At 38.9% G+C, this 23,845-nt stretch overlaps 1 protein-coding gene across 13 annotated transcripts in view; it reads left to right on the plus strand.

The window, feature by feature from the left end:
- The first annotated feature begins 3,494 nt into the window (after positions 1–3,494).
- Positions 3,495–23,845, plus strand: part of otofa (otoferlin a) — an 82,746-nt gene continuing 62,395 nt past the window's right edge. For 8 of the 13 annotated variants that reach the window (XM_020632847.3, XM_020632848.3, XM_020632851.3 and 5 more), the window contains exons 1-2: positions 3,497–3,836; positions 9,743–9,801. In XM_020632847.3, the coding sequence (XP_020488503.1) occupies positions 3,755–3,836; positions 9,743–9,801 (141 nt within the window). In that variant the 5' untranslated portion in view covers positions 3,497–3,754. Of the gene's footprint in view, positions 3,837–9,742; positions 9,802–23,845 lie in introns of all 13 variants that reach the window. The other 5 variants (XM_020632849.2, XM_020632855.2, XM_065963847.1 and 2 more) reach the window with 2 other exon arrangements.

A 23,845-nucleotide genomic window follows, 5' to 3' on the forward strand; every position in this document is an offset into this window, starting at 1 on the left:
CAGGTGCAAGAGGACACTCTTGGCCAAGACTCAAACAAATGATCTTATTTGTGATGACAGCAACATCTTTTTCCAGAGAAGTCATTTAACCACTAGATGGAGCAACAATTCAATCTTTCGAAAGTAGATTACATCGTAGCCCTCAGGTGTGCCAGTGAAGTAAGATGTTATGAAGGCATCGTTGTCTTTAAGCAGCAGTAGATGTGTTTGAGCTTCAACTTGTGTCACTTAACAATGTAGTTAAGACTATGTGAGCATATAACCTTACAGTTCATCACATGGTTGTTTTGTGTGATTTTCTGCTTCAGATAAAATCCCCATATTGATGACCTAAATACTGTCAGAATGTAAATATAAAATCTAGGGAGCATGGTTACTTCCTCTGCATTACTGTGGTTATCATCACAGTTGCAGTATTGTCTGCCTCATTGCACACATTTACAGCACTTCATGCACAATAAATGTCTTTAGTTCTCCTCTAGGATTTGCAATAAAACCTCTTGACCTCTTCTCTGTATTAGGCAACATCTCCCACGACCAGCTGAAGCAATATGACAGATATCCAATTACTCAATCCATCCTCCTTTCACAGGGCATCTTCAGCTCAGAGGTCAATATTCTCATTAATAATGTAGAAAATTAACTGTTCATTATACGAGCTGAATGAAGGGAAATAAGCTCTGCGTCAGGGGCTCTGTTATAAATGATCGATCTACCTTATGATCTGCCTGTATTCACATATCACACATCTTCAAGTAATAAAGTACATTCAGTATACAGGTTGTCTGAAGACCAACATCTCCCTCTATTGGTCAGGACCTTTCACTACACTGAGGAAAAGATTTCAATCGTCATTCAGTCACGAGTGAATACATTAAACACTGTAAAGCCAGACTCTGAGTAAACCAAATAGGAGATTCAGCATTCTGAACAGAATTTCTGCACATATAATCACTCTGTCTGAAACTGTATTTTCAGACAAACAAATTGGTCAAACCTGATATAAAATCAATACATGTGTCATCTTCTGTCAGTCCAAGAGACCAATAAAGACATAACACTATTTCTATGTTGTTTCTTCCAGTTAAACCATCAATAATTGAAACTAGACTGGTGATGAGTCTCTCCCCTTTCTCTTCCACTGTCGTTCTCACCAAACCACATGCTAACACGTGCTTCCGCAACAGCTTCAAATATAGTGAAAGACTCAGTGCAAAATGTAATTAATTTTTAACCCCCCCCCCCCCCTCTGATAACTGATTAAAAAAACCTTATGGAAGCAGATTGTTATCTATTTCATTCACTCACTGCATGTGGGCAAGTGTACAAATGCAGCCAATCATTCACACGCAAGCATGCACCCACACACACACACACACACATACACAACAGACACACACATACACAACAGACACAGAAGAGGATGGCAGGTTGGGATTTCTCCTTTGGCAGGTACACTATATGAGGTACAAGGTGCTCTGTCTTGTCATACTCATGCCTGAGGTTATCCATGTCTTGTTTGTATCCTGGACTGAGCTGACAAGATGTTTGTGATGAAATGGACCATCTCCCCTGGTATACTCTATCAGCTCAGACTGGATGTCCTCATGAGTTTTATATGAATGGTGTTAAAGCAATATGAGTGCTGTGTTCCTATTCTATCAGCAGCCTTACTTGATTTAGTTTGACGAATGTGTACCTAACATGTTACATAAGACTGTTAGGTAAAGGAATTGTCCACATCTAAGCCTGTTTGAAGCTTTTCTGAAACATAAACGCAACCGCTTCTTTTATTTTTTGTTCTTGAATCTCATATGCAGAGATGCTGAAGACCTAAGCCAGCTCTTTGCTCCACCACTGTGTTTTTGTTTTTTCTGGGAGAGCTGAGAGAAAGAGAAAAAAAAAATAGTTCCAATTAACTGCCTGAGAGAGAAACTAAAATAAGAATGGTTTAGTAAACAGTATAAGCTCATGGGGAAATAAGGGGTCCAATTTATTTTTTCGATATGTACAACTAGTAAAAAAGCTAGTTCTCTTAAATGCAACTAATCTTAGTTCCAACTGTTTTAATGAGGTATCTATTGAACTGTATGTCAGTTTTGGGTATGCAGATTGTGGTTCAGTGAAAATGCATTGTGTTATAATGACAGGTGTTGCTACTATATCAATACTAATGGGATGGCATGGCATGGCATGGCATCATTTGTTGGCCATTTCAGCTAAATCAATAGCTACTCAATAGCTGAATAAACATGTCAAAGTGTTCCACTACACTGTCTTGCAGTACAATATATATTCTCGGTGTATGGCCACTTTAAGCAGCTGTTTTGAGTCCTCACTGACAGCTTGTTTTATGTGTTGGCAGTTCCAGTAAGCTGTGCTGATAGCACAACTGTGTTCGTGTGCCTGTCAGGATTTTAGGGCTGAAAAAAATTACAGAACTCTCCGAGGGATTCCTGCTGCCATTAGTGCAACTCTGGTACTCTGCTTATAATAGGATGTATTTTATACTTGTTAGATAGATTTTTGTTCCCAAAGATTTCATTAAGTATTACAAATATTTAAAAAAAAACTATTCTCATTTTAATCATGTTTTTGGAAATGATTTGTCCTTATATTTTTTGCCTTTCAACTAGTAAACCAGGGAATTATCTCTATTCCCCTCCTGAATCCCCCCTGCAGACCCTGACAGGCACCTTCACTCTGTTTAGAAAAGCTTTTGGCACAGCTGCTTACCTGCTGGTCCTTCTTTGTAACAGATATGTGGATTACTGTTCATCAGTCAGCAAGTAAAAAGCGGTTACTTTTGTTTGTCACCAGAGCAGAAAGAAGGACCACTGCTCTGCAGCAGACAGGGACCAATTGGCAAAGCTAGAATCATAAATAAATGCTTATTATTAATATTTTACTCGTTGAACTGGAAAGAACTTCAACAATGCTGGTCACAATTTAATATGCTTTTTTCGCCCCTCAGTTGACTTATCTTTTAGTTGAGCAATTGCAGCTGCATTACCCCATGGTAAGGGGGTAAAGGGTTGCCTGGCAACTATATTTTTCTTTGCCTCTGTCCCAAATAATAACATTGCAATTCCTGCAATTCATATAGTTTTAAGGTCACTGGAAATTCTTTGCAAGTCTTTGCAGAATTAACAGAAACATACCAGGTCTTACAGGCATGTAAAGCCCACTGATAAGTCAGCTCTGTGTTTTATTATCTGCCAAACTGAAAACCCTATTAGAAAATAACTCGTAATGTAACACAATGCATTGTAAATCCATTGAAAAATAGCCTAATAATCCTACCTGGCAGTCTGCACTGCAGTGATGAAAACAGGGAGGATGTTTTGTTTTTTTTCTCAATGAAAAGGGGGAGCCGAATATCTCTCAAATCACAGTGCTGCACTCACAGTGCTGAAGCCAACCCCCCAACTACCACCACTACCACCCCCGCCCTTCCTGCACAACGAGCAGAGTAAAACCAAGTGCCAGCCCAGAGATGCGCGACAGACCGAGCAGCCACGGAGCACGGAGGGAGAGAAAATGTTCACTGGAGCTTATGATTAAATCGCTATTTTTGTTCTTGTGAGATTTAAGAAAACAAACTCTTCTTCATGCTGCCTTTGTGGAAAACCATTTGATGGGTCTAGAAGCAAGGAAGGGCTCAGTTAAAGAAACAACTAACACAGATTGCACCAAACCGGTTCAAGTTTAACCTGTGTGGAGTAGAATTACTCCCCCTGACCAGCGTGGACTAATGATGTCTCTAATGGTTCACCTGAAAACGGTCGCTCACCTTCGGGGGAAAGGTGACAGGATCGCCAAAGTTACATTCAGAGGTAGGACATCTTAAAATGCAACGTGTTTATGAGAGAGCCTGAATGTTTTGTGACAGGATACCCCTGCGTGTCCTGTGTCCCGATTTGATTTACGTTGGAGAAAATACGCGTCCCTGGTTGAGTGAAAAGTTGGGGGAAACCCCTCCTGGATGAATGGTTACCGGATACGCGCCGCGCTCTGATTTGTTCAATGTAAGAGAAAACACGGGACTTACAGTCTTTAAAACATTCAAATTGAAACTACACAAAAAAAAACAACCCCTTATGATACTTTATGTGATATGTTTCCGTGTTCTACCCCCTTTATGCAGGACTTCTCATGTATTATTAGGCTACTATAAAAACAAACTACATTTGAAATATATGCTTACATTCTTCGTGATGATGGTACATAATGGAACAAAAGCTTTCCTTAATTGAAAACGAACGAAAATTATTATTATCAAATTATTTAGAATTCCCACAAAAAGGGAAGAAGTGAGTTCATTCCTACAAATAAAACGACCTCTCTTTATCAAAGTCATAATGAATCATTTTACTCATAAAGCAGTAGGAGCAAGAGGTCAGTATGGGTTATAATTGACTAGGCTGATGGCATTGATTTCACATTGGTGTGGGAGGCTGATGGGAGGTGGGGATTCTTTATCTTTCCTTCGGGATAATTGTCAATCCTCCTGTTCTCTGGCGTTTTAAAGCTCCCAAAGGATCATAATGCAACACACAGGCAGCTCTTTCTGTGCTGCTGTCCATAATAGGGATAATTGGAGTTGGAGTTCAGTGAATTCATTCATGCGTTTCTTTGTGTGTGTGTGTGTGTGTGTAGGTGTGTGTGTGTGTGTGTGTGCGCGCGCGCGCGTGTGTGTGTGTGTGTGTGCGCGCGCGCGTGTGTGCGTATGTGTATGTGTGTGTGTGTGTGTGTGTGTGTGTGTGTGTGCGAGGGATAAACATAAAAGGGGAAGGCATAGGAAGAGAAAGGCGTGTGCGTATCAGCACCTTGGACAGCGATCTGTTCACTCACATGCCAGGTGTTACATCCCCAGCTGATCTCTGATAGCTGCTGTCAGCATCAGTACTGGACTGTGTGGGATTGCAAGACCACCACCCGAAATTGTCCTCTATCCATCGCACTGTGACTGTGTCTGCACTGGAGAAAGCTGGAGAAAGGGGTGGGGGTGTTGTGCCGCAGTTAACTCACCAGGGTCTTTTATATTACATGAACCGTGAAATCCAAGCCAAGGATTAGATCGTCTGCTCTGCCCCCATGGTCTTACTGTCAGCACAGTGGCTTCAGTTTATGTGTTTGCAATTTCGAACAAGCTAAGTAATGACATGTGTGTGTTGGTTTGTTGACCTCCTGCTGTGCCCTTCTGTCTCAGATTAAATCTGTGCTTTTGCAAAAATACTTTCGCGAGTGTTTGCCTATGTAAAATAATTTTTGTGTGATACTATCTGAGAGTTTCAGAAGTTATGAAGGAGTTCACAAATTCTTACAAAAAATGCTACAAAAAAACCCCAAGAAGCTATCATTTAGTCAGCATAAAATACGTTTGCAATGTTGAAAAGGCACACACCTGTATTTCATTGTATTTTATTACTAATTTGAATGTCTGACCTAAACATAAGTCTGACTATTTGGTAATTTTAAAGGTTTTGATCATAAATGATCACATCCTATACCCAAATTGTTGCCCAGCAGAAGGCAACAGAGTCACAACTTTTGAAAGCTGTTCACCCAAGTCTCACATTCTGTAATATTACAAACCTTATTGTAAAGGTAGTTTGCTTAAAGTTGTTCGGTCCTTTCTTTCTTCTTCTTGTGAATCTAGTGCCACAGAAACCCACTAGTCAGAACTTCCGGACAACTCATACAAATTCTCTGGTTGCTGTCAAAATGAAACATGACGTCATCTTTTAAATTTTAGTAGGAGTAAACAGTTAAAAAAGGAATTTTTTTTTTAACTCTATAGCGAAAAGAAAAAGAAGAAAACACTCTTACTGATGATTTAGGCCACCTGGGGGCAGTAGAAACAAGTTTGACATTTGACGCAACTTAATATTATCTCCTTTGATGTGCCAAACTCATTAACTTCCAGGTGTTTGTTTGTATGTTCAGCAGTGACGGGGGAATATTATCTTTAATATGGATTCGTGTCTCTCAGTAACTGAAGAGTTTCTTTTTGCTCTCGCAGTCAACTTAGATGACAGATATAGCTGTTAAGCTAGCTGCCAAAAATAAAACTTTGTCTGTCTGGTTTGCCCCAGTTAGGGCCGTCTCACCTATTAGCCAGCAAGATGTTCCCCTACATGATGGTAACCAACGTTAAAACCAGCTTTATCCGGTTGTAAAACACTTACCGCTCTTTATAAGGTTTTTCTAACTTCCAAAATACTTCCTCAACTGTCTGAATTGAAAAAAAGATTCAGACTGATGCAAAAAGTAGAAACGGGTTTCGAAGTGGCCAGTATGTTTCCTAGTCTGGTAACGTTAGCCGAAGGGCTGCCGCCATCTTTGTTGTGGTGTAAACTGTGTTAATTTGTAAAGTGGGATAAAACTAACGCTCAGCATTTGAGAACATAATCATGTATTTATTCGTATAGCTAGACATGTCATTAATATTATACAAGTACGCTCAAAACAACAGTAGGCCTACAGTTTTTAAATCAATCTCTTGGTCAAACAGGTGATGGACTCAATACCAATTTAAGTAATGCTATTAGCCTACTTTACTACATCACTCTATAAGGGGATTAATTGTATGATTATTATTTTTATATTTATTTTTTTATTTATCCTTTATTTTAGCTTGGAGGACCCACTGAGACCGAGGTCTCTTTTCCATTGGTGCCCTGCAGCAATACAAAAATAGAGACAGCACAAATATAAACATATAAACAGTTAACAATAGAGGCATAAACACTGAAACACATACTCATACATGCAAACCATGACCATTTCAATGATTTCACATTGTGAAACAGTTGCAAATTGCTTCCTGAGGTAGTTCGGATACTAGATCTTTAAAAATGCTGAATGAAACAATAGAGGGCAACTTAGCTGTCCTCTGAAGGTAATTCCACAGAATGGGTGCAGCAACACTAAAAGCAATCTTTCCCCATTCAGTTTTAAACCTCTGGTTGAGTGGCTTGATTTAGACAGGAGATTAGTCAGGTAAGGAGGAAGTCGACCAATGAGTGCCCTGTAAATAAACAAAGTACTGTGCTGCTTTCTTCGTTGACCCAACGAGGACCAGCCTACAGATCGATAGAGGTCACAATGATGAGTTCGAAATCTGTCGCCTGTGATAAAGCGAAGAGCACTGTGATATAGGGCATCTAAAGGCTTCAGGACAGAAGCAGATGCGTGTGTGTAGAGCGTGTCTCCATATTCCAAAACGGGCAGTAATGTAGTCTGGATAATCTTTTTTTCTATTTTGCACTGTTAGGCAGGATTTGTTCCTGGGTCAATAATGGTCTGGGGAGGTTTTTCGTAGGAGGTTTACACAGACCTCCATGTCACAGCTAATGGTACCCTTTCATAAATCCAGTTGAGCACCTATAGGATGTTATGAGTTGGTGCATCCAATGCTGCTAAGTAGTACCAGTGGCACTGAAACAGTGGGTCTATCTTGCATCCACGGCCTGTTTAATTTCTTTAGGGGTTTTGTATCTTGCTTTCCCCCTACAGACTGTCGGTAGAGCTTCCTGAGTGCTTTTAGCTTCTAGTCTGCAGAGGAAGGGGTTTGCCAGGAAGTGTATGCCCTCCCTGAGCATGCTGAACCATACATGACCCCTAGAGAGATGTTATGCCTATCGCTTGTTGCAGGATCACACACGCACACTCTACACTGCAGAGTTCAATCAGAAAATTAAAGAATTATATCTCCTTTAAAATACTCTCAGAAAGCTCTCTTCTTTCAGTTTGTCTGCCTTCTTTTGCCGGCTATCTATAACTTAAAAAACCTCTGTTTGACTCTTTACATCAATGCTTCTTCTCTGACAGTCATCTTTTGAACTCCAGTCATTGGTTTTAAACATCTACAGCTCTACATCCAACCTAAATTATTGAAATCCCTTTCCTTTAATGTAGCACGCTTTTCTTTACATCCCCAGCTAGACGCAGAATTGGCGGACAAAGCAACACACTCCGCTTTACGATAATGGGAATATTTGCCTTTCCTATTAAAAAAATACTGACACAGTATCAACAAAAGAGCAGAGAAGAACCTACTGATGAATAGAAAACATGATGCAGTTTATGTTCATGGAGATCGTAGCGCTTGCGTGCAGATAGTCACCGGTTGTGCAACGGTCACAGGATATAAATGTTGTAACCCCCTCTCACTCGCTCGTGGTGTTCTCCTGATAATATAATATTCTGCTCACATAAAATATACTCTGCATTCTTGTCCATTTTATTGCAGTTACATTTTTTTCAATGCTGCCCTTCCCCCGACTCTCAATCGCTTTATTTCTCATCAAGGCCAGAAGACAAAAAGATTAGCAGAATGTTGTTTTGGTGTGGTGTGGAGCACCTTACATAAGTCTGACACGAGGTACATCTCCAAACCCACGTCTCAGTTGGATGTTTTTATCGCCTCTTCATTCAATAATGTAGGAGGAATATTGTCCCACTCCCTTTTTAGATTCAAGCAGTTTTTATTTTCTAAAAAAATGATTTCAATGGATGTGGGTTTTAAAAGGCTGCACCGATTGGGGAGTAAAAAAAAGGCGGAAAGACAAATAGAAAGCATGAATTGGTAAAATTGTATGAAGGTTAACAGCATTTCATTTTTTTTTTTCGGTCTTTTCTGTATTTAAACTCAGACAGTATTTACTCTGTGGTTGTAAAACCCAAACTGACAGAGGTTATAGCTTAGTAAGTCTCTGTGTGGTGTATGAAAGTGTGTCTGTCAGTACAAATCAGCTGTCCACATGCACCCAAACAAACATCAACACCCACACAAACGCTTCAGATACGCAAATCAAACAAATGAAACAAAGCAGGCTGCGCACAGCAGTCCAGCTCCATTCATAAGCGTCACAAAGCAACCAGGTGACATGCTGAGGCACATGTGAGTGAGCCAGATCATTGAATTGCTTTATGATTTGTGTATACTTTGCACCGTACTGACAAATTAATGTTGTCCATTCGAGAAGGCCATGTGGACAGTTTGGTTTTCTTTAACCTGGCTTCTTTCATGTTATTTTGGTTCTACAGAAAGTCCCTCTCTCTGGTGTTTCTCTGTGAAATGCTTTGGTGAACTGAGACAAATTTTAGCCAGTTAATTATTCTTTTACGTCTTCTGCTTCTCCACACAGCTCATCTCATTTGTGCATTTCTTCAAGCTACTAAAGGCAGTCATTTGTCTTTTCACTTGCCTTTAATGTGGCATATGTTAAACAGATTGAAGACAATAGTGGGAGCCTCTTCATGCTGACTAATGTACGTATATGCGTACATTCATTTTTAAAAACTGAATCCGACAGCAGTGAGACAAGTATGCCCAACGTCCCTAAAGTAAAAGTGCCCACAGAAAAATATCCCAACAAAACTTTGTAATATCTGTAAAATGTTCCATTTAGTCTTGGAAACATGATCTACTTCTGCTATTACCCAAGAAGAGATCACCAGTATGTGCACTGTAAAGAAAATAGAAATCCAACCAAAGGGAAATACAAGAAATATAAAGTAACAGTGTCATGAAGGATCATCAAACTTAATAAGTCTAACAAGGCATGTTGTTTAAGATTAATACCAAGATTGATGAGTTTTCGCTTGTTCTGTATTATTAATAAATTAATTATTCTGTGTGTCCTCCTACTTACACTGAAAAAACAGCGTAAGTAGACTGCCATAGTGAACTATCGATCCCTTTTTAACCTCTTATTTCCTCTTAAACCTACAGGTCTGCCTTTCTTCAGCCGTGTGGCTGAGAACTGCGAGGAGGTGGCCAACTTTAATGAGGTCAGTGTTTAATTTCCTGTCATTGTCATCAACTTAATCCCCCTTGGTAATTACCAATCGGTAATGACCTCCTTCCTTAACAGAAAACACAACATTCCACTCTCCACTGCAGATAACAGTTCTCCAATTTCTTGACTAAAGGTTATTTTCATGAGCGAGGCTTTACGTCAATAATTTGTGGACGAGGCAATAAAATACATTTAAAAATCACTTTGCTTATTGGGCAAAGTTAAGCACATACATATTCCAGTTATTGCATATTCTTTATAATGTTACAAAACAATATAAAAAAGTAATTCGCCAAACATATTTAAAAAAAACCCCATCTTTAGTGGGAAAAAAAGCAGAAAACACCTACCATAAACAAACAAAAAAATCAAGTAAACAAACTCAAAGTATGAGGTTTGACTAATGTAGCTGTTGGGAGTGATGGCTTTCTTGAGTTACAAGATACAGAATACAGCATTTACCCGAGAGAGAACTTATGAAAGGAGAAAAAACTCCTGTCTTGAATTGTTTTCAGCATTGCTCTCCTATCTAACCACATACACAAACCTCTGTCATGTTGTTTTTTGTTGTGTTTTCATACACGGGCAGGGGTGTTGTAAAGACTTAACATAATATACATATTGTTAAATTCCTCGCTCTTTTATATCCCTTATCCAATTACAGGGGTTCAACATTTTTTACATGAGCAATGCTTGATCATGTTGATATGTCCCTCGAAAGACCACAAGTTTATTGAACCTCTCTCCATGCAATAAAAGTCGTTTTTGACCCCCTTCCAAGGGTTTCCTCCATGGTTTTATCCTCAGTAAATGTAATGTGTGCTAGGGGCATTTGAATACAGGCTGACTTCTCAACATTAAGCCACCTTGTATCTGCTCCTTCTGAAATCTAGAAGGTCAGAGCCCTTAACTGACAAGAAAACTAAAAGTGCCGGAGATGAGGATTGCTCTTTATAGGTCACATTATTTTCTGTGGAGCACTTAACATTGGCTTTGCTTATAAATAGTGAGGTGCATTATCAAACTAAAAATACATAATTCAAAGGATGTCGGACTGCATATAGCACATAGGCACATCTCCAGAACCTCAATGATGTGAAGTGGCAGTACTAGTGACTGAGCCAAATCAGTGAGCACATTTTATCACCTAACTCATGTTGTTACCAAAAAAATGTACTTCCTCTACCTTGAAAATGGGAAGATTTCCTGCAGTGTGTCTCCTAATAGCCCTTTCCTGTTCACTGCTTCGTCTGTCAGGGTCTGAGAGGCGAAGCAGAGGTAGTGACCTCCACCCATGCATGACATTGAACACTTGTTCAGTTGTAATTAAACTAGACACTTCACTCCTGCAGAGAGGGTGAGCTGGTCCCTTAAACAGCTCTTTTGCCAGAGTATGAAGTTAGAATTTTCACCTTTAAAAAGAAAGTTTAGTGGATATGAACTTTTTGATATAATTGAAGTTAAGAAATTACAACAGCACAGAGCTGAGTTCACCTTTCAGTACCTGAAGGATTTCACTGAAGCTACTCTGTAGCTGTTGGGTCAATCTCTCTTTTTTTTTTTTTGGGGTTAGGGTTGCCGTTTAGGGATTCTGGGAAATGTTCCCAATGGGATTCCTACAGGCTCTTGTCACACCGAGGAGCCTGCATTATGACAGATTCATATGCAAAGAGGCATAAAGGAGCAGAGGTTGGTGTGGAAATGAAGGAGACGCGGGTGGAGGGATCAAGAGAGAAGCGCTGGAGGATATCAACACAAAGTGAAAGCAAGAGAGGCAGAACAGAGGCAGGGGATAAAGTCAGGGAGTGACATAAGAAAAAAAAAAAAAAAAAAAGACAGACTCAAACACATACAATACCCTCCCAGAGGAAGGTTAACTGAAGTTTTCCTTTCTCTCTCTGAGTTGCATGAAAGAAAATATTTCCCTTTGATGGGCTCACTAACAGAGGGCTGTTTCCGTTTCTGATAACCAGGCTTTAGTTTTCAGACTAATCAGGAAAAAGGCTAAAAGACTGTTCACATTTAGCCTCTTGCATTGTCATGAACAAACACAACAATGTAATCATGAAGCCTTGGGTTACTGTGTGTAACATTCAGGTCTGTCAGTGAAGTTTGGGAACTAAACTGCAGCCTGGAGTCTCTAACGGTCATAGCTGTCTCATAGGAATGATCCCTCAGCATTCAGAGATCCGTGTAGGTGTTTTATAATAAAATTGGTAGGGACTATTCAGTAGTCGTCGCATATTTGTACAGGGCATGCGTATACAGCAGCGTAGTGAATTAACACAGACACCCTCTGGGAAAACATTTTACTTTTCTTCCTTTTGCTTTACTTCCTATTCAGTAGTTTGGCAGTGTGTTTCCTGCTGCACCAGATCAGAGCAAAAGTGCTGCACTTGGAAACCTCTGTTGTCCATAAAAACACTCTCCAGACAGGGGTGGTACAAAATTTGAAGTTTTGAAAAACCTTGTTATTGTTATCTACTTCCTCACTTTAAAAAAAAAACACTGAATGGTTGTTTAGATACACAAAATTAATAAAACAGTCAGAATGAGGGCTTTTATTTTATATTAAGACACCAAGGTGTCTATGCTTATTGTGAGTTAACTGCCTCCATCCAGGTATTAGTGAGCCAGACATGCAGGATGTGTACCTTCAAACATCCCGGATAATGGTGGATTTGTATTATACCTGAGGCCCCACTGCAGTAAAAGATATATAAGTGGGTGGTCGGCAGTGATATGGTATCTCTTGTGACAGCCTCAACCAATGCTCATGTCTCGGTCCTGTAGGGCCAGGGAGGTCGTTAGCATCACTCAGCATCAAGGAAATGTCCAGGCATCCCTTGGGACGACTTGTGCTTCCAGTAGTTTATGGGTTGGTGTGTGTGTATGCTCTGGATGCTGCTGGTGCCCTGACGTACATGTAGTGTTTCCCTGGCCAGCCCCGGCCTGCCACAAACACTTAGCAGTTACTCATCACATCCCCATCATCTGACATCTTCATCCTCAGCACTGGAACATTTGCATGGCTCAGTAAGCTCCGTCCAGCCCCTAGTATTGAGAGCCATTAGCATAGAGTTGTGTGTCTTGTTGCTTTATGCATGGACTTGTAGGATGCCTTTGAACTAGTATGCGGATAGACTGGATAGGGAATCTGTATTCATTATTCATTCTATGGTGGGACTTGGCTTTTAGCTGCGGTACACCAGGGCTTCCCCCTCACTAGTTCGACATAACTGGAGCAACGAACAGAGCCCTGCAAGTACTGTATGTGGCTGCAGGGGTAACTGAGAATAGGTCTGCTGATAACACAATGTACATGTATCCATGTCAAGGTGTGCAAAAGAGAATTACATGCAAAAATTGGATTTATAATGTGTTCGTTTAATTTACAAACATGTCAGGAGGTCAGGTTTGAACTATGGAGACAAGAATAGCAGATGCAATATTTATTCCTTTTCCCACTTGCTCCCAGCTGCTGATGCCCGTAGGTTTACTAGCATGATAACACAAAAGAGACAAAAGACATCAACAACCATACTGGACAGCTCATAATAACATGGTAAAATATGAATAAAAATGCATCACTAAAATACAACATTAAAGTGTTGCATGATCACATGTAAGGGAGGTCAAGTAGCAGATACAGTTAAGTGCAGAGTGCCAAGTTTAGTATAATCAGAGCTTATTAAGCAGCTGAATGCTGCGTGGTACAAAGGAAGGGATGCCTCTTTTATTTCTCATCTTGGCAATTATGTTCATGTTTAATGTACGTGCTCATTTAAGAGTTTTTGTCAATTGAAAATGTACAGAATAACAAATTGAAACAAAAGCAAGCTGTATAAATTTGAACCTGAGTAAGCAGGCATGGCTGTCATAACGACGGACGCTTCGACAGCACTCAGCTAAATGACAGTCACCTGTCAGGATGTGGGATTCTTACCATTTCTACTGCAGTGATAGGAGTGTTTTTCTACGTCAAGTCTGAACCTTTCACCTCAACATGTGGACAAGAGATATGAATATGTGTCTTAGAAGTCACTTTTTTTTTTAAAGGATCATTTGGGGGCTTTTTATGCGTTCATTATATAGAGAGATTATATAGGTCAGCAACCCTTTATTATATTGGAAATTGCAATTGCAATTAATGAAAGCCTCATTACCCTAAACTAGACTTTGTACTGAATGGCGCTCTGCGGCTAGAAGAGTAGGAAGAAACTACAGTGAGGTCACTTCCTCAATGCTTACCTTGGAAATCCTGTTTGGGAAGTTAATCTGTTATATGAGAACAAATCACTATCAGGGTGAGGTTTTAAACTAATATAAATGATACCCAGTAGTCAAGGATTCTTATCAAGTCAGCCACCAGAGAATAAAATACACTTAACACAGAACTTTATGCATTAGGGTGATGCAACTCTGGGGGTCGTGTTTCAGCCGTTACTTTAACAGACACTTGACCACCAATTGGTAAAAGAACAGTAGCTTCTGTTCTGGATACATAATGAAGCATTGCTGGTTTTAAAAATAGTATATGAAATCACCCTTTTTTTTAAATTCAGGGCTGCTGGAGGGAGATGCTTTCCTGTCTCTGAGTTCACTGAATAAATGATGATCCGTGCGGAATATTTTCTTTGCTCACTTAGAGTTAGAGAAAAACTGAAAGAAGACATTATAGCAGCCAAAATAAACACATTGGAATCCAAGGTTCTGTCATTTACTGTATAAAAACATTTAGACATCAGACATTAAACTTTTTTTTTAATTTACAGAGAGACGTATGTTGAGACTGACAAAGGCTCGATTTAAACAGACACATTGGTGTGCACAAAACCAATAACAATTATGCAAGTTAGTTATTTGGATTCATTTCATAGCCAGTGTAAGAGCATAAAACTGAAATGTGTTCAACAGTTTTTAGCATTTTTCCATCTAAACAAATCCATATTTTTTTACTTCACTATTTTTAGAGCCATCACTTACTTTAGCTTGGTGATACAGAAGCTTTGTGTTGGAGTGGCTCTTCTCTTAACTATGAATGTTATCGTCCTTACTTATAGATTTTCTTGTCCACCGAAAAGTCTTGCTTTATTATTAAATATTAGAGTTGACTCACCCACATCTTCATCTGCAATTTGTTAGACCACTTATTTCAAAGAGTAGGCACCAGAGGAACAGAAGGTAGCCCTTCTATTGTTGAAAAGAAACAACCCATATCAGCAAAAAAGTTTCCAATTGAGGTGTTAGTGTTATCTCTCACCACAACTCTGTCTATTATGTGGAGCAGCTTACTTGACAAATGCATTGTTCATTTTCTCTGCACCATCTGGACCACAACAGCTGAAAATGGGGAGCCAATTGCACTTTTATTAGAGTCCAGATTGAGAGAAAATTTGATTCTAGTTAGTTAACTGGTTAAAGAGATTTCAAACTATTCACAGTGCCATCAGATTTTAAGAGAGGACGAAGAGTTGAATTCTAAATTGAAATAGCCACCATTAAGTTAAACATTTCCCCAGCATGGATACCAATACAGCTCACTTATAGATGCATTTAACTTAATCAAGAAGTAATTTTGCTTTAAAAATAAATCTGGACTTGTACAGTTCCTGTTCACGGTTGATCGGCCTTGCATAGTCTAACTGCAGTGAGGATTTAAAACATACAAACATGACAAACTGCCCTGGTAGCTTTTTTCTACATTTCATCGCCATTTATAAAATCAATAAAATTATACTGGCAGTGTCAGACACATAACAGCATACTGTTAAAGTTACATCTGAGTCACAGCCGTATAGGGATCAAACTAGGATAGAAAACCAAACAGGAAAAAATAATTTGTTGTGGTGGTCGTAGGGAGAGTAGAGTGGGCGTGAAGATCTAGTTTCTCAGCAGAACCAGCTAATCAAAGATTCTGTTTCATCTTGATTGAAATACACGCCAATCCAAGGCTATCATTTACTCAAGTCAAAATAGATATAACAATGGAACCATTGCCTCATGAAATACAAATACACTGAGTTTTGACAGTTTTGTCAACTTTTCTTTTTTAATTCTGATTTTTAAATGTGTAAACAAACCTCAGAAACAATCTGTCAGCTGGTAAACAAACCAAACAGCGTAATCAGAGCAAGGGCTACATCAGGTGGAAACTGCAGAGCACCAAAACGCAGAACTACATTTGGTCAGCCATCGTTTTCAGTAAGAGGAACACACCTCTGGAACACATTACTATCTGAAATTTAAAAAAACTGACAGAGTTCAAGGTTTTTAAGTGAAACAGTGGCTGAAACTGAAGCAAGTTTGTGAACATTGAACATTTCCTCTTAGAATAATCGTTTTACTGTTTAATCTTAATAAGTCCCTTGTTTGTATTGAGTTCATAATGCCTGTGTTTGTATAGCATCTGTATTTTCTTTCAGTCTGATAATTCTGTTTTAATCCTAAAAGCCTAGCCAGGGACAGGGGTTGCAAATAAGCCAAGGCTAGAAACGTTTATGCATGGCATCTACAAACAAACACAACAGCAAGGTGACAAAAATTGCAAAGACAAACACTTTCTATAAATGACATCCACTGAAAAGTCAAATGCGACAAAAATGACTACAAAGATTCCTTCATACTGGACTGCTTTAAATGAAGAATGCCAATACCTTCCTTCAGTGAAAATGTCTCAAAGTATAGACATTCTAATATTAGTGATCAATTAAACTGCATATTGTGTTAAACTGTGTTTATGTTATGACATCTAAGACCGTTTTGTTGCTCTGTAATTTAAAGAAATGCATTTAATTAAGCATGGACACAGCACCCCTTCTCTGTATACACTCAGTAAACACACAAGAAGACACCAGCATCAGCACTTTTTTTCACTTGACATATCTGGAGGTGTGATTTTAAATTATTGAACTTGGGGCCATGAAATGTGCTGAAGCATGTTTTTTTTTTTTTTTAGAAAATGCACATCATCAAAATGATAGGATTAAGTGTTTGAGTTAAGCAATTTAAAAAAAAAAAACAGAGAGAAATATGATTTAAAGAAGCAGAATAAGAAGAGGTAACTTCAGGAGGGCGAGTGAGGTTCCAGCATTAAATAATTTACCGTTGCAGATGTTGACTCTTTCTTAGAATAGAAACTCTTTTCTCACAATCCTTCATATTATACAGCATCATGGAGTCGGCTGGTAAAGCCTGCTGTAATGAGAAGCTGGCGCATTCTTTCTCCCTCTGCAGTCTACCCTTATCTCTTTCATCCTTTAAGAATACATCTAAGCCAGCAGAATCCATCCAAGGAGTGCATCATCATCACAAGACCACAACGAGGCTTTAAACTCCACACGAAAGAATACAGACTGCATAAAGAATGCTCTTACTGTAAATATATCATGTTTCTCCAAACCTTTTGTAGTGTGTGAGTGTGAGAAACAGAGAACATATTTTTCATAATTAATCAAATTAGTGTTTTCATCCTCCGTGTCCATGGTAGCAGTCATGAGATATCAAAGGATGGTGAGCTGGGGAAACTGAGGACACCCTGGTCATCCATCTGCTCACCACAATGCTTCTGTGTGGGATCATAGCACATAATAGCTGCTCTCCAGCTGAGCATTTAGCCCCTCTGATTGGCTGATGTGACCTCAGGGCTTCCTGTGAGAGATATCATACTGTATCTGTCAATTTTTTTCAAGCGGCCTCATATCACTTCACCAATTAGTGCATCATACAGTGCAGAGGGTTTGGGGAAGGGTGGGAGGTTTGTGTCTAGTAATGTGTGTGCTTAACAAGCTTGAACTATAGAGGGAGATCTAAAATAAGATCAGTGCTATTCTTTATTTATATATCAATGCAGTGGTGATTACTTTCACACATTCCTTTATCCATACACAAGCTACATTTTTATCCAGCGAGTCAGAGGGAATGTTAGAGTAGGCGCATTGCAGCATTTTTACGTCAGTCAGTGTTAGAGACACAATCTCTGCTTGACAGCTCCAAGTCTCCATTGTGCATAGATGTAGTAAAAAGGACCAAAAACCTAGTGGAACTTAATATTCACATTTGTTTTTTGTTTTTTCTTAAAGCTCCTGTGAGGAGTTTTTAGCTGTAAATGAAAGAGACTGAAATTAATATTGATGCCTCTATGAAAAGTAAACAAGACCATCAAGAAAAAGACTGTTTATTTATATGTAGGTATTTGGTATTTTATTATGAGCGATTCAATGTGAGTAGCACAAGAATCATGAGATTTTTTTTCTTAAGGCATGTTTCTAGTTTACATGACTGTTTGGTTTCATCTGGCTTCACTGATGATACATATTATTGGGTATCATCTAAATAATAACGCAAATTGATTGAGTGTTTCCTCATAATATTGTCATGATTTGGTCTGTTTAGTTTTGTTTTTCACAGTTTAGATGTATTTATCTTTTAGGTCTCATTCTTCCTTGGTGTTTCCCCCTATGTTCTAGTGTGTCTTGGTGTTTAATTCTTGAGTTTAACAGTGTCTTCAGTGTTTCATGTATTTATTTTGTAGTTGTCCTCAGTGTTTCTTGTCTTTTGTTCATTCCTGCCTCTGTGTGTTTCCCTCCCGTGTGATTGCCCTCATTGTCTTCACCTGTGTCTTTAGTCTCACCTGTGTTTGATTACCCCTGTGTCTATTTAGTCTCTTCGTTTCTTCTCTTCTGTGTCAGTTCATTGTCTTATGTTGGTCCTTGTCAGATTTAAGTTTTGCTTGTGCGCCTGTGATTCCTTGTGGCTCCCTTTGTTACGTTTTTGTTGAGTAGCAAATCTTATTTTTGACTTTTCGTTTAAATAAATATTTTTAGTTGTTCTGCACTTGGGTCGTCCTCCCTTGTTTTCCCACAATCGAGACAAATATTACCTAAAGGAAGCATGTATAAGGTGAAGAGAATTGGTCCAAGCACTGAACCTTGTGGAACTCCATGGCTAGCTTTGGTGTGCATAGAGGCACCATTGACAGCTTGAGTAGAACTGGGACTTTCTTTCTCTCCCCTCCATGCCCGACATTACACATGATACAGATGTGTCAGTTGAAAATAACAACAGTGTCTGCAGTCTCTTCAGAGAGTCAGGAGCAAATGAGGTCAGCTGATTTGAGTTGGCGAAAGTGAATTCAAGTAATATGAATAATGTTAACGGAACCTAATTTACTGGAAGTTATATGTTTCAATAATAAAGAAACATATGAACTTTGATAATCAGTAACAGATCAACGGACATGTGTCCTGCTCTGCAAATACATCAAACAGGGATACAAACGAACAATATACCTGATTGAGGTCAATCCCACTCCCTAGCTCATAACTGGCTAGTTTGCCCTGCTCCACATAGAAACTAATTGAAAGCAAATTCAAGTCTGACTGTGTCATTAGAGGTACATCAAAGCTAAATGAGAAGTCAGCACTTGACTGCACAGTCCCGAGCAGAGATCGAATCAGCTACAATACTTAAAGTGTCCTCTTAGGATCACACTTTGATTAAACATTATATAAGCTTTGTTCTAATGAACTTAAAGGTCCAATATGTAAGATATCTACTAAATTATATCTTACCATGTAATCAGACATTAAAGGTTCTATATGTAACTTTTTACATGTATAAATTGTTTTTTATCGCCCATTAATAAGCGAACGGTTAACTGATGTGAAAAAGTAGATGTTCACTGTCTATCTGTGTTGCCTGTGTAAAAGTTTTACCTGGGTCGTATTTTCCGCGAAAGCTCCAGGAAGTGATGTTATATGCGTGTTCTCGACGTCCTCCTCACTCCGCTCCGCTTACAGAGATCAACAGTACAAACTCCCGCACACTCCCGCTACAGCCAGAGGCCGCCTTCCACACACTTTTATCCGCCCTAAGAGCTCTATAAGGCGGACAAACTCATCACACACTCCCGCTCTCAGCCAGTGCCTGCCGATGGAGTTTGTAGGATGGAGAATGAATCTAATATGGAATCTGTTAGTACAAATAAACAACCGGCCTCAAGCACAAGACAGACTCCTTCACAGACTTTCACATGTGTTTGACCACTTACCTCCTCTGTAAACATTATGCCGGTAAATATCCAGTTTTTCATTGCCGATGATGATGCTCGTTTGTGTACGTACGAGCACGTATGACGAGCACGCAAGCGAGAGCGAGCAACAGGTTACTGGTGCAGTTTACCTAATGGCCTGCTGTGTCACTACAAACGCAGTATTTTTGAAAGTTACATATAGCCCCTTTAAGCAAACATGCTATGTCAAAAGCCTTGACATTTTCAAGTATAAATATTGGAGATACTTTTAAAAAATGGAGAGAGGTTAAAACGCAGAAAGGTTTCGAGCCCGAACACAGAAGCTCCCGTCCGCGACATGGCAACTTGCATGCACATCGATTCTAGGGAGGTGGTGGTGGGGGGAGACATCTCTGTCCAATGTTTTCAAATTTGGACTGTTGAACCAACTTCAACAATAGACACGTAGTGTCTGAGTTACATATTGCTCCTTTAACTAAAGTGTTTAGGTCAAATTAAGTCCATGGTTGGAAGTTACCAATTGTTCAGTAAGCCCTTTTTTAAACAAAGAAGTCCTATGGAGTTTGAAACACAGGCGTTCTCTTGGCAGGAAGCTCAAAGACAGTCTTGAGTTGTTTTTTTGGAGCAAAGCCCATTCGAGGGAGTTGCATTCAGGAAAACTTAACCTTTACTGCATTGGTTTTGGCCTTTAATGTTTTTCTCTTCCAGAGTCTCCCACATTAAGAAAAGCTGTTAAAAGAGTTAATATTTTATACTTTAATCTAGCTAATGCATAACTTCAAAAGGGCACTTTTATATTAAGATACTGAAAAACAATCTCCTCAAGTGGTGCCTATGGTGTTTGAAAGGAGCATAAAGGAATGATCAATACATTGTTTATTTTCTCTTCAGACTTGTGTATCCCCTTTTACATTATTATAAAGAAGAAATCGTTTTTTTTCTTTTTTTACATTTTATTAAAGAAGACAAGAAATTTAAAACATCAGATTAAGAGGGATCTTCTGAGACTTTGTGATTTTTTGCTCCACTGCTTCAATTATTGACTTTGGTCAATTTTGTTTAGCCTAAAGGTTAACCCCACTCACAAATGTCACCACCATTGGGACTTTAAACACTTAATCTATCAACATTTAATCTATTGCCTAAGCAAGGCTATCTGCTGACTTGCATTACAATATTTATTTAAGAGTTTTTTTTTTTATCTGAGTAACCATGGCATCACTGACTTAAACATAAAGCCATGATGTTCTTTGTCATTATGTCCATAAAAACTTTCATTCACTTTATTTTATATAAGTGCATGCAGCCATTCAGCAGGTTAATGTAGCATGTCATTGTGTTCTTAATGTGTTTGGCTCTATGTTGCTCAGAGACAGCAGATGAAAATGAGAAATCTGGCTAATTCACAGAATAATCACATTCTGGATTATGTCTGAATTTGCCTATTTTGTTCTTTGCACAATTCTATAAACAAAACTAGAGTAAATCCAGTAATGTCATTACATATGAACATCAATAGGAATTCGGCAGGGTTAGAGTACAGAAACATAAGAACTCTTAAAGTTCACATGTTTTCAAATCAATGTATTTATAACTGTGGGACAATGTGCCTGTTGAACTCTAAAATTAGATTTAAAAGACAGAAGAGGACACATCACTAAGTTGTAATAAGAAATGGCAGATATTGTGCACAAATTGGTGCATAAAAATTCATCAGAATGCAGGAAAATAAATGTTTGGTGCAAAAAATGTTCTTGGGGAGACCTCCAGACCCCCATTCACCTTATGGTGCCAACTACTGAATGGCAAATATTTAACTTTTTCATAAAGACATGGCTCAGATAGTCATAACGTGTGAACTCAGTAATCTATCAATAGGATAATTGGTTTGGTAGTTCTGGTCAGTAACTTGCTAAATAGTAATCTTCCATCTCTTCTGAATAATTAAACAGTACAAACTTAGGAAAATTAGATTTTGGATACTTTGTTCATAGAAAAAACCTTTCCTCCTCCCTACTTTAATGGATTCTCTACCGCTTATTTGTTTGCACTGTGTGGGTATTTAAACCTCTGTAAGCACTTTTGTCCATCATGCTGGCTGTGAAGGCGTTTGGGCAACATAAACAGCTTACTCCTTCTTGTTGTGGATTCCTATACGTGTGTTATTGGAGAGATAAGAAGCCTTAGTCATTATAGAGAATACAAAAGCAAAGAGATAATATGCATTGAAGTTAACAAGACTGTGAGCAGAAGCTTAAAGTTGGTTTGAGTTTCTTTGAAGAGAAGGAAAAAGGAAAACGTGTTCCTACACCATACTACATGGTTTGTATTATCTGAGCAGGCATGGATTAAGCTATGTGCTCTTTTTACTCTGAGGAAATTAATGTGGCTTTGGAGAGGTGGATGAAGAAAACACAGTCATGTTTGCAGTGGTATGCTTGTTTCATTTAAGCTACATTCCCTTCTATGCTTTGGTTTGTGTATTTTGAGTGTAATTTCCTCTATTAGCTTTGCGCTCTATCATCCATGAAACATTAACATCATGCTGGGGCCTCTTTCTCATCCTCTTTCTGGGCCATTCAAAAACACTGGAGGGGATTTAGTTGTAAATGAGATGCGTTATGGCTGTATTAGCCATAACTTCAGCCAACGACCATCATTCTGAGCGTGTTTTGCAGGCGGAATTTGACAGTGAAGCTGGCTAAGAAAGAGGCAGCGCTGCTGGTCTTGCCTGGCTGAAGGCTTGGAAGAGAAAGCACAGACTGCAGGGCCTCAGGGCAGAAGAGTGATGGTTTATAACAGCGCGCACACACACAAACACACACAAGTACGCAGATCCTTGAAGGCGATCTTAATTGGAGCAGGTGGGAACCCCAGGATTTGGTAATGAGACCATCCTGATGGATTGTTTGCCTCACAAACTGCAGTGTATCCCTCATTGAGAGGCACACATCAGCAGGGGGGGAATGAGTTTTAAATCTGCAGAGAAACCACCCACACGGCCTCTTTCCCAAGATACTGTTATGCAGAGGAGAGGGCAAACATGTGATTTACAGAATGTGAATCAATAAATGAATTCATCATGTTCATAAACTTTATTTAGTTTTGAATAAATCTTTGAAGATTGGATTATATATGGTTTCCCCTACTTTAAACTCATTTATCATATCATACTTCTCCAAACAGGATCCATTTTACAGCTTCAAATCTTCAAGTGAAGTAATGAAGCCGCATCGACAAATTACTATACTTGATGCTCCAAGCGCAGTAATAACAAGTTGTCTCACGATTGGACTGATCTCTTACTAATTACTGCTGTGAAAAGACAGTGGAAGTATCACACTGAGCATCTGAACAGCCAGGCAGAGCAGGTTGGTGAAGACATTATCAAGGACATTTTGGCTGAATGATTGTAAACGAAGATGTTGTTTAGCGTTTTTGAAAAACTGTTATTCCAGTGCTGATTTAATTTAAAACACTCATGGAAGGTTATCCTTCAGACATCTTTTCACAGACTCAAAATATTTCTCTCAAGGACATCAAACCCCTCTATAAGAATAATTTAAAGTAAGTCATTATAGTTTGACTGGCTTTGGCTCGCTCATGACTGACCTTATAGCCAAAAAGCTTTTTTTCTCAATCAGTACTATAAAGTGAGATGTTTTATGGTGTTGATGAACTATTGTAATGTTTAAATTCTTTCACAGCAGTACAGCTATAGCTTATAGGAATTCAAGGATAATAAAAAAAATGAACGATGAATGCTGCCATGTGACCTTAAATCTGTTTATGGAGTCTTTATATTTAAAGCAGAGACAGTCTGTCTGATAAACCATGATCATTTAATTTCAGGAGAGATGTAACAGCGGACATCTTTATCTTTTTATCTGATCACTTGAAGAGACATGGTCAGCGATGATAACTGTGCAGGCTTTTTTTACGCCTGGGCGGTACAACCAGTTATATTCTTTTTACCACTATTCCACTACATGTCCCTTCTCCC

The sequence above is a fragment of the Labrus bergylta genome, chromosome 15, assembly GCF_963930695.1.
Source record: "Labrus bergylta chromosome 15, fLabBer1.1, whole genome shotgun sequence".
NCBI classification, from domain to species: domain Eukaryota; kingdom Metazoa; phylum Chordata; class Actinopteri; order Labriformes; family Labridae; genus Labrus; species Labrus bergylta.